General features: G+C 39.0%; 1 protein-coding gene across 9 annotated transcripts in view; it reads right to left on the reverse strand.

Moving 5' to 3' along the window:
- PCDH9 (protocadherin 9) overlaps positions 1–12,115 on the reverse strand; it is a 910,922-nt gene extending 898,807 nt beyond the window's left edge. For 8 of the 9 annotated variants that reach the window (XM_027064972.2, XM_027064971.2, XM_027064973.2 and 5 more), the window contains exons 1-2: positions 11,544–12,114; positions 7,169–10,339 (exon numbers count right to left, since the gene is read on the reverse strand). In XM_027064972.2, coding sequence (XP_026920773.1) covers positions 7,169–10,204 — 3,036 coding nt within the window. In that variant the 5' untranslated portion in view covers positions 10,205–10,339; positions 11,544–12,114. Of the gene's footprint in view, positions 1–7,168; positions 10,340–11,543 lie in introns of all 9 variants that reach the window. The other variant, XM_027064979.2, reaches the window with a different exon arrangement.
- Positions 12,116–12,354: the final 239 nt, after the last annotated feature.

Here is a 12,354-nt window from a genome sequence, read left to right on the forward strand (position 1 = left end):
TGTGTTCATACAGATCTATGCAAAATGTGCCAGAATCTCCCTGTCTGTGATGGCATTCATTTGGAGGTGAATCCCAAATTTTTATCACTGGCGTGCTTATTTCCGACCAAAATAAATATCCTTAGAATGAAAGCTGAAGATTACGAGGACAAAAAGGAGGCAAAGTAACTAGCACTGGGAGAGATATATGCAAATATCAGCTCAATGACAATTCTTCATACCATTTACAATTGAAGCTTAAAGACCCAAATACTCTGCAATCCATTAGTTTCTCAATATCCTGGAAGGGATTAGAGTATTTCTTAATCAACTGCTAACAGACTGAAAAAGGCCAGAGAGTGGATATTAACAAAGCAGGGTAATACTAAAATGCAGAGATGGCCAGATAGAAAGACAAATTGTGGAAGAATGTTAAAATATATTATACAAACATGGTAAAATCAACCCAATTTCCACCTCCTTGCAGCCCATATAATTAAAAATCTATATAAATGAATGAATGCTGAGGCTGTAATAGAATCCTTTTAAGAAAAGATAAGTTTACTTGTTAACAAATTCTGGAATAATGAGTATAACATGACTAGAAAGAATTAATCAAATATGCCCCTCAAATTGTGCTTATATCTTCACCACCCCCAACTGTACAGATGGTCCCAAGTCCATCATTTTAAATGTGATATGTGCTGATGGACCAGTAATCGATTGGACTGTTAAAATTGGGGAAATATTTAAGTAATGTAAATAACAGAGAAGTATGGAAAAACCTATCCCTAATCAATGACTTCAAGTTCTGAATGCCTTAAAATCATATTATGGCTCAGAAATTTCTACTAATTCCAGTACTATTCTTATCTATAGGATACAAACTGTCTAGAGGACAAAATGTGAGTGAGAGAGTAAATACGGGTTGTTTTCCCACTTTATTCCTGCCATCACCCTTTACCATTAAGGAAGGGTAGTTGTTTAACTTACTTAATGAACTTCCATTTTAATGAATCTTGGCTTAGGGAAAAAAGAATATAAATCAAAACCAAAATGTCAATCATAGTAATATGTCTTTCTTGTTCTATGTTTCTGATGACTGACAGCCCAATAGGTTTGTATCAAACAAAGGTAAAAAGCATGTGTTCCTTTCCAAATGAAATGTTTGACAGATTTAACAGCTATCTGAAATAACTGATGAAATCCTAAACAGCACAGCCTATCTCCTAATGTACATGAGAAATCTTATTTCTACATTTGGATTTTTTTCCCTGATCTGATGCAGATTCAGGGGGTCCTAACTAATACAAAGGATGTACCACATTAGCATTATTAGTTATTGAACTCCTATGCTTCCAGATATTGAAAACTTTAGAGCAAGCCCCCTGCTGCCTTGCATTCCCAAATTCTCACTAATATCTGACCTGTGATTAGAGTCATATTTTTTTTAAATGACAAATTTTAGGGCCCTGGTATATAGAATTCTGGAAAATCTATTAAACATAAAATCAGCTGTCAAGAAAGCCAAAATTTAAAAACCCGTGTATTTCTAAATAATTCTTAGTTTCCAACTACCTTGACTATATAAGATATTAACTAACTTGTTAATATTAGCAAGAGACTAGTTTGAATAAAGGGTCTCCTTCAAGAAAACATCACACTAAATTCAGAGAATGCTTACTGCAGGGATTTTAAGTGAAAGTGGTAAACAATTCACTAAACTCACTTTCTTTTTTGTCTGAAATAATATGCAAGCTAAGAGTTCAACTCTGACAAAGTCAAACTGAGAAAGTGCTAAAAAAGGAGCAGTAAAGTTGACATGGCCCTCGATCCCATAAACAGTTTGGTACCGCTAGACCAGCATGGCATCTGTGGGGGTTAGTTAGCATTTGGACCATTTCTGCATTCCCACCTACCCCCCCCCCCAAAATTGGAAACCAAAACAATCTGAACAATAAAATAAAATTGTGGAAACAATACTTCTGAGAAAATAATTTACAGGTCTCACTTTCATACCTCAGTACTGTCACAGAAAATAATGCGATATGAAAAATAATTCATTAAGAGACCATTTCTAATATTTTGGGTATAGTTTATGCACATCTCACATATGTCAGTCAACATAAAAAATGAAAGTTCAAGAGTCAGACTAATTCACAAGTGGTTATGAGGAAATGTGGTTTTAGATTTGAGGTTTTTCAGTAAATCTAAATTCTATTTTACTATTTCATGTATATTTTAATTTGAGCTATTATGAGAAGATACATTATAGCTTGAAATATTTAATAAGACTATACATATACCCAAAGAATATCACGTATTCTTAGCAGTACAATACTTGCAAGGTAATTTTAGTGATGTTAAAGCCTCTTCTGTAACACCGTAAGGATGACTCACTTGAAACTAAGGGAACATCAGTTCAGAGTGTTTCTATATATAGAAATAATTGTAAAATTTAGGAGATAGTCTTTTAACTACTGAAATTGTTTTCTCTACGTTAACACGTATTCAGTAATCAGAACACACATCTATGCTTAATACAGTGGCAACTTTTATTTTTACTCTCCTCAAGGTTATTAGCAATGAATACTAAAATGTACCTTGAATTTTTTAACTTAGCTGTATCAAGTTGAAAAAAAAAATCAAGTATTTGTATCACAAATCCAAGAGGAAAGGTAGCCAGTTTGTATAGATGGCCCATCCTCATTTCAAATTCCTAAATCAATCCAAGGGGTCTGGGTTTCCTTTACCTCACAACTGACTTCTTGATCATAGGGCACTTGGCCAAAGGGAAGGAGTGGAAATAAAAATCGCAACTGATAACATTTTAAATATACTTTGCATCTTGGGGAGCAATTTTTCTCCACATACCACCTGTGTTCAACTGTCACGATATACTGCAACATTTAGTAGTTTCAAGTATCGTCACATTTTTTTTAGTAGCCTCACATTAGTTCAGATTTGCTGCCTTCACTTCTTTCAATTGCATTTTCCCACTGTTCTAAATAGCAATTCTATGACTGTCTTCTGCATTTTACGTGACACAGCACTTCAGTGGTTGTAGTGGGATTCTTCAAAAATGAAAAATAATCATAAATGTAGTATGGTATCTCTAAATGACTGGGAATAGAAGCAATTCCCTTTCTGTAGTATAAGTACATGTATACACTTGAGTATAGCATGCACACACATTTTCAATGTTTAATTTCTTCGATACATACACAGATATACATATGAGCAAATACTCTCGATTGTGAACAGTTGAAGTCAGGATACTTAAACTCTAAAATAAGCATTTCATTTAGAAAATTAAACATGACTGTTTACCCACAACCAGACTGTAATGCAACTCTCACAGATTGTTTTATTACTGGAAGAAGTTGTCAAATGTAAATAGGTCACTTTTTTTTTTTTTTTACATTTTCATTTATACCCCCACAAAAAGCACACTGGGGCCAAGAAAATTAATTCCCCAAGTGCTGTCAACCAGGTTGGGAAATAGCAATAAACAGCTTACTGTAAAGCCCCTCCAGCCACAATAAAAAGGCTGTCAATAAGTGAGCTGAGTGAGAGCTGGGCTGTGTACAAACAGGTACTCTGGAAATGATAATCTGAAAGGGAAAAGACCTGACGTTTCTTATTCCAATATGCTGAGGCAGTGGTTCTCAAAGTATGGTCTCTGGACTAACAGCATCAACATGCCTAGGATCTTGTCAGCAATGGAAACTTTCAGGCTTGACCCCAATGGTACTGAATCAGAACATCTGGGAGTGGGGTCCATGTTTTAAGAAACCCTCCGGATCATTCTGAGACACCTTAAAGTTTGAGAACTTAATATCACATTTTAAAAATCACATCCACTAAGAATATATTTTCCTTTTAGAAAAATACACCAATGAGCTTTATCACTTAAAGCCCTACTGGAATTGATTATCTTGCCATCCTCTTAAACCCATAACAGTGAACTTTGCTTATTTATAAATAAATATCAGGACATGCTCTTGCTTTTCTTAAAAACGGGAAATTCCACCCAATCTGTGAATGATAAGGGTACTTCTGAAAATTCATGCAAAATAATTTGTGGAAAATCCAGTGACAGATTTGTTATGTTCAAGGAAAATGAAAGCTCAGTGAAATCGAGTGGATGAGGAATATGGTTTCCAACATTCTTTGCAGGGTCACACAAGGCAAAACAGCAGGGGAATGAAAGACAAAATAGGAACTAATGCCCTGATGGCAGAAGAGTCAGACATTATGTTTTCATTGTATCCACAACACAGATGAATGATATTTAAATTTGGTAGCCCTTTACTCAAGAATCTTGCATTTTACTCACACATCAACTAGCACGATTAAGTGAAAAAGGTATTCCTGTTCACGGCACTCTGGGCCCACTCAACTAAAAATCTTCACACATTATATGTTTATAAATTCCTTTGAAAGCTTTTGTTGTGATAAACCCTACTTTTTTCAAAATTGTGTAGCTTCAGGAGCATATTCTGTATAAAAGCAACTAGTTGAAGAGAAGGAGCTAAAAATAGAATTTTTATTTTAGCTTAACTAGAACATCTTCAGATAACACTCATGTAGTTCAGTTAAAAAAAAAAAAACCTAAAAGGATCGTATATAATTTATGTTCTTCATTCAGAGACAATATGCCTCTTACACTAAAATTGTACATATTGCTATCACCAACACTTCTCCTTACTTCCAATATTCCTTTTCTCCAACACTGCAATTTTTCTTTCTCGGCGTGAAAATTTCTAAAAGGTATAAGCAAAGCCATTTCAATAGCTCTTCAGCATAATAGTGAATTACAGCTATGTCTGAACATCCAAATGACTACAATGAGAACTGCACAGTAACACATGGTCTCAAGGAATGTCTAAAATGCACTTTAGTTCCAGTTAGAGAATTAGTCAGCATCCTATTTTAAAGATTACATCATACAAATGTTCTTATGACTAAGCCTAAACAAAATATCTTTTCCATAATTTGCTGAAATGCACTTAACATTTATGTCACTGTACTACATAGAGTTTCAAGTTTTGTGGAGAAGTCAGAAAAAGTGGGCCCGTGCGTCAATGCTAATCCACACCACATTTACATGAAAAGAAAGATGATGTTGGAAGAATATCAGAATGTTTCTTTGGAAAACAAATTTCAGATTTTGTATGAAAAGTTCAAATCATGTTTGCTTTTTTCAAGAGAGTATGCAAATCATAAAATATCAGCCTATTGTGAGTGACCTTCATCTAAAAAGTAAATAAAAAAGCCGTTTTCTTTCTTTTCATTAATAGTACCTTCATATTTAAGTCCATTAAATCCATTAAGTCCATTAGTTTCAAAAATTACTTAGCATGATTAACTATTTTATTTACCAACTTTCTTTCACAAACCTTTACTAAGCTCAGAAATCTTCTACATTTTAAAACAACCTCTCTTAAAAAGCTGATGAAGTTAACATAAAAATAAGTCTTTCCAACTTCAACTTCTATCAGAGAACTTCATATGCTCCTCTAGAATTCTGACACGGACTTATTTTACTTCCTCTCGTTCTGTGCCTTCAAGCTTTAAGTATATGTACTTTTAAAATGCTCTAGATATCTAATCTTGTACATTAAGAAGTAGAGATTTTAGTTGGATAATCACAGATAGACATTATGCTTACTGTTCTGGGAATATCTATGTGATTCACTGTCAAAATTACTTTTATGAATATCTTATTACCACAAAACCTTAAAGTCATTCCAGAGCAATAAACACTAGATGGTAAGAGGGAAATAGAGTTTCAATAAAACATTCTATCTCACCCCACGTCCCACATAAAAAAAGGAAAAACTCTTGAGTTTTCAAACACTGATCAACAATTGTCAATACTGTCCTGCAAATTTATTTTTGCTTTCCTTGATTTTCTGAAATCTATATGTTCCTTATTTTGAACAAATTCAGATGGGCCATCACCATAGGGGGACTCAGTACCAACAAGGGTGGAACTCAGATTACAAAATCCTAGAAAGTTGGTGTGGTGAGAGCTAATCACAAAAGAGCAACCAAATGAATTGAAATGCTAGTTGCTCCAGAGCAACTATCATTAAATAAAAGGTATCTTTGGCTGTAGTACCAGCTTGATCCTTCCCTCCCCCCTTTCCTTGCTACTGCGGGATGGGCGCCTGGCCAGCACAAGCGACATGATACCCTAGTGCCATCTACAGGCTATTACTGACACTCAAATTTCATGGCAATAGACAAGCACCAGTGAAATAAATTAGACAGCACTGCATTTAAATCTTTATTAACAAGGAATTATTAGACCTAAGAAAAACTAATTCTGGATTTGGTTGAAATATGAGTTTCTCAGCCTCTTAATCCCTCTTCATATGGCATATTTCACAGTTTAAAATGAGTTATGACAGATCACTTATGCATTACTAAGATGGGAGAATATTTACAATGGATTCATTCTTTTCTGTATAAATTGGTTATATCAGGGAGAAAGCATTCCTTCTATTTTTTTTTTTCTTGAAAGAGTACTTTGGCCATTACGGACAATTTGCCAACCTTCTATTCAATACCCAATGTACTATATTACAATGAAATCATCTGAAATCAAAGAGAAGGCTTCCTATATGGCTTCGTTGCAATCTATCAACAATCATGTGCTTCACGGCTGATGTACATTTAATAAACTACTATCTTGTTTAGAGACTAAAAAAAAATTAACCCCTTTAGCAACCACAGCTCCAAAATAATTATAGCGACACCTTCAAACGTCATTTAAAACTTGGGATTTGAAGGTGACTTTTTAGATCAAAAGGTAATGTAATGTGAAAATCTTGAAGCAGTCAATTTGGAAACCCCAGGAGCAGAATTTGGCATAACAGGACAGGTTTTCTTCTTCAGCAAACATTATCTTGGGACATTTTGGAATTATTTCCTCTTTTCATCTTTTGTCATTTGAAGGAAACTGGGAAGTTAAATAATTCTCAGAACTCAGAAATTTCAAAGCTGTTCTAAAAATTCTTGACTGAGCCCCAGAGGAATAAAAAAAGGGGTCAAGTTTTTTTTTTCCCTCTTTATAACTAAGCTAAAGTTAGACCAAAACAAGAGACACACTGGCACGTTAATACTGGTTGACTGGGCACTTGTATGCAGTACTTATAGACCAGTAAAAGTGCTCGTTTACCTGTCTGGTGTGTAAGGGGCCCTTTGTCTTGAAGCCTCCTTGGGAACTGCACTCTGAGGCACTGAAGTGATCTGAACTAGTGGAAGAGCGTTTGGAGAGGGTGTCACAACCCCCGACAAAGGTGTTGTCCAAAGGGAGTTCCTGAATCACATGATGCTTTTTCACAGAAACCGGAGTGTCTGGTTTAAGATGAAAAGCAGGCTGTGGAGAAGCAGATTTGTAGTGCTTGGCCAGGTCAGGGCTGTTAGGCTTGAAGGTTGTTGGAGGGGCTGGGCCCCAGTCAAATCTTCCTATACTTTGCTCCTCCAGCTCAGCGGGCAGGCTTATTGTCCCATTGATAGGTTCGTGAACTGCATCGTCAGGTTTGGACTCTTCAATTGTAACAAAGTTCAAAAGAGAGCTCTTGGGAGACTTTCTTTTCTTCCTTTTCTTTTTCTTGTTTTGTTTGTTCTCCTGGTTTGGGGACATCCACTCAGCACCTTGCTTGCTCCTCTGAGCTGCTTTGAACCTCGATGCATGGCGACATCGCACCAGGACGGTGACGAAGATCACCACTATGACCACCATGGCCCCTGCGACGATGGCAATCATGATGGTGAGATAGTCCTCATTTTGATAGGGTTGGCTACTGTCCCCTATGTTCCTATCCAGTGGGGTCTCCATAGTCCTGCGAATCAAGTCATAGATATAGGAGGCATTCCCAGCGGTGTCATTAACGTAAAGAAAAACAAGCACGAGTGTGTGCAAAGACTTAGGGTATCCCAGGTCACTTATATTGACCACCAAACGGTGCAAGCCCACATCAGTAGGTGCTGGCTTCTCTTCCAGAGTGATGTTACCTGTTACTGGATCGATCCGAAACAAGCCTTTGTTGTTCCCACTTACAATTGTATACTTCAGTTCGGCGTTCATCCCAGTGTCGATATCCACTGCAAAAACTTCTGCTACCACAGAGCCAGGAATGGCTGAGAGGGGTACCAACTTAAAAGAAGTGTTGGAAGGTGGAGAAATGACAACTGGGCTATTGTCATTGACATCCATGACATTGATAGTTACTTTTGCAGTGGAGGAACGAGGTGGTTGTCCTCCATCAGTGGCTTTGACATCAAAAGTGTAGGAACTCTGCTGCTCTCTATCAAATGAGACATTTGACTTTATGACTCCAGAATAGGGATCCAGCACAAAATTATCATTGTCATTTAGAATGGAGAGAGTCACAGCTTTATTCTCTCCAGCATCTGCATCTGTCACTGTGATTACCCCCACAGTACTATACTTTGGCAGATTCTCAGACACAAAAAATTGAAAATGATTATGAGTAAACTTGGGGCTATTGTCATTCTCATCCAGAACAGTAACTATCACGGCCGCTTGGCTTTGGAGGGGAGGGGTTCCATTGTCCCTGGCAGTTACCGTAAAAATGAACCGCTCCTGTTCTTCTCTGTCAAAGACTCTGGAGGCTGTCAAAACTCCTGTCTTTCGGTCCAAATCAAAGAAGGAGGCATTCGGTCCAAGCTGATAAACAATGTCCGCATTTTTCCCACTGTCTTCATCTGTGGCACTAATAGTTGTTAAGTATAACCCACGTCGGTTGTTTTCAGAAACTGACAGCTCAATTACAGGCTGGTTGAAAATTGGTGGGTTGTCATTTTCATCCTCAAGCTTAACCCTTACCAGGGCAGTCTGATTTAAACTGGGTTTCCCAGAATCAGAGGCAACAATTTTAAAGCTGAATTCTTTGGTGCCCTCATAGTCCAACAAAGAGGAGGTCTCTAACAAATATTGGTTATCGTATACTGCCTTCAAATGAAATGGGACCTCTCTTTCAATAAAACAGATCACTTTGCCATTCACATCTGTGTCCTTATCTGAAACTGTAATTAGGGCAATCTTTGTATTGACAGGATCTTTCTCAGATAAATACACTGTGCCATTGATGGGACTTATAATGTACCTGAGGTCTATGTTAGGAGGGTTATCATTTACATCAGTGACATTGATGGTAACCGTTGCTCGAGCAGGAGTGGAGCTGCCATCACTAGCCAGCACTGTCACTTTGTGAATGGCTGTCTCCTCTCGATCTAGGGACCTCTGAACTGTAATCAGTCCAGTAGTATTATTTAAAGCAAAGAGCCTTTTGGTTGCAGGGGCGACCTGGGCACCAAAAATGTACCGGATTTCAGCATTACTGCCTATATCTGCATCAGTGGCATGGAGCTGAATTACAGAGGTGCCCACAGGAGCATTCTCTGGAATATGCACCTCCACTTGACCCTCTTTAAACACTGGCCTGTTGTCATTTACATCACTTACTGTGACCTGCAGTATGGCCGTGCTGGATTTCTGTGGAGTGCCTCCATCCTCTACTTTGATTTTCATCACATAGGTATCTTTCTGTTCTCTGTCCAAGTTTTGCTGAACAATCAATTGCGGCCACTTCTCTCCCTCCGGAGTTTCCACGATATCCAGTCCAAAAACACTCTGCCCATTTAACAATTCATAATGCTGTACACCATTGAAGCCTGTGTCAGGATCTGTTGCTGATGGAATTGGAAAGCGGCTGTTGATCAAAGTGTTTTCTGGAATGGAAATATTGATGACAGGGGATGGAAACATGGGGGCATTATCATTGGTATCCTTGACAATTATTTTTATTTTGATCAGCCTGAAAAAATCATTGGGGAGGATCACTACCTCAAGTTCAAAGAAACACTCATTCTCCTCAGCATAAGAGGCTCCAGCACAGAGTTTTTCTCTGTCTATTCTATTGGAGGTTGTGAAAATTTCCCCAGTGCTACTGGATACTTTCACCAAAGGGGCATCCCCAGCTTTAGAAACCAGTCTGTAGACAAGGCTGGCACTGGTCCCTGTGGCAGCATTGATGTGAGAAATGTTCAGATCCTTTGGTATGTTTCCTATGGGCACATTTTCAGGCAATTCCTCTCTAATAGTGTAAATAAGTTCTTGAGCTATTGCGGAATCCAGCCTTAAACAGGCAATCAGAGCAGCCAACAGGTAAAAATCCCTCAGGTCCATGATAATGTATTTATTTTCTTTTCCTGGATTTTAGGGTTTAAAGGTCTCCACTGAGGAATGATGCACGAATTGCAAGAGGAAGCGTGCATGGACTGGAGGATGCATTACATCTCATCGCTTATTTGGAGACAGCCACTGTCAACACAATCGTATAGACAATATTATTCTTCAGTAAACAAAAACACACAGTCATGAAATATCACAACACATTTTCCACTGCACATTAGTAAACATGGCAGTTTGCTCTGCCACTGTTTGCAAGTTAACTCTGTGGATGAAAACACTAAATATCCACTGCTTGTCGCATTTGCCAGGAGAAAATGAAATTAATCTACTTTTGAATTAAGGACAGCTGCTATTTTTACCTGAATTCACCCACACTGTTTTTCAGGACACTGTTTAATTCAAAACATGCATTCTTGTTCTCCTCTTCCCCTCCCCCTGTCTTACCCGCCTCCTGGCTTCTAACCCACCTCCCTTAGTTTTTTTAGGTGCAAGTGAAAAACACCAAGTATTTAGCTATGGTTCCTGCTATGCTTTGTCACATGTCAAATGTGATGTTTTCTTCTCTGCTACACTGAGTCACCTCTTTCCTCTAAAAAGACTATCTCTTCTTTCCTTCCAGTTCCTCAACTGCCTTCTAATACAATCTTACTGGGAAACAAGCACCCGGACATGCTGCTGCAGCATCAGAAGCAATAGTCACCGGCCACTACATAGCCTCATTGCTTAAAAGCACGATACCAACACTTCAAATTTCCTACCCAGACCTTGCTCTCATTTCTCCATATTGCCAAATTATCCCCATTTGGATTAAGAAACACACTAAAACTTTTAAAAATGTATAATACAAGATTCCTCATCCTAGATGTGGAAGAGAGTGTGGAGATGGAAGTAAAACGCAGCTAACATTTCCATGTAACAGCACAATATTTTCTACTGAACATAAGAGGAAAAAATGCAGTTTCTTAACCCTGATCCCTGGTTATAATATGAGTAACATCTGCCACACATAAATACTGCAACCCAGTAACGTAGGTAAAAAGGCTTCTGTTTAGATGCTCCCCTAACTGCAATTTAAATGGGTGCAAGGCTCCAGGCAGCTACCTACTTGAGTAGAACTGGTCAGTTCCCAGGCTCTAATCTTATCTGCATTAGGCTGTACGGTAGCTGATGCCCGCGATTAGTTCCAGCAGAGTGATGCAGGTAGGGATGCAGATACAGCCTAGTAGGTGAGCTCTGCCCCAACCGTCTACCCAATTACAAACATCCCTCGTCCACACTGAGGACATATCTAAACACAAAATTTACAATTGTGCATGCGAAACTTTACACTTACGTTAGTTGCCTCAACCTTTCCCCTTTCCCGGTATGCTGCAGTTAGGAATGATTTGTTCCAACACATAGAAAGCCATGCATCTGGTAGCACCAGTTTGGGGAGAAATCAGAAGCAGCAAAACGTTTCCTCCTTGTGAATTGTGTTGCTTCGGGCTGGCAAATTAGCAACTCCAGAGAACAAATTCACAGATTTGTCGTTAGTCATTCTCTTCACATTTTCGTCTCTATTACCACGGGGTCTGGGCTCTTCTGGTATTTAACACACACACAACATCCAGTTGCACTTCTTCAGCTCAGGGGTATTTTCCACAGCATCAGGCATACCATTTCCCTCCGATGTCAATACTGCTTAAGTCTAACTTCTGGTAGGAAACGTCAGAGTTGGGGTGATGGTGATTCTCTGGCTGCTCTCCGGGATGACAGTTGCCCGAAAAATTCCTAATCGGTTATCTCTTTCGTGCTTCAGAGACTCTAAGGCGCTCCTTCCTGTCTTGCATGCTCTCCCTCTCTCCCTTCTCCTCTGCCCCTCTCTCCTTCTCCCTCTCCTCTCTCCTCTCTGAACTGAATTTCTTGATATAACTCTCAATAAGCCCAGAGGGAGGGCGTGACTGCCAGAGCCCCGCCTCCGGCCCCTGATTGGCCCGCATCTTGCGGTGCGGGCGGCTGCAGCCAGGCACGAGGGAGGGGGCGAGGAACAAGGCGCTGACTGTCTCCCAGCCTCCCCTCCTCAGCGCCCCCTCGGCAGCCGCGAAAACCCGGAGAACTGATCCTGGCCCCGGGAGAGCCGGGCTCCAGGAGGCGCACTGAGCATG

The sequence above is a fragment of the Acinonyx jubatus genome, chromosome A1, assembly GCF_027475565.1.
Source record: "Acinonyx jubatus isolate Ajub_Pintada_27869175 chromosome A1, VMU_Ajub_asm_v1.0, whole genome shotgun sequence".
Taxonomy (NCBI): Eukaryota; Metazoa; Chordata; class Mammalia; order Carnivora; family Felidae; genus Acinonyx; species Acinonyx jubatus.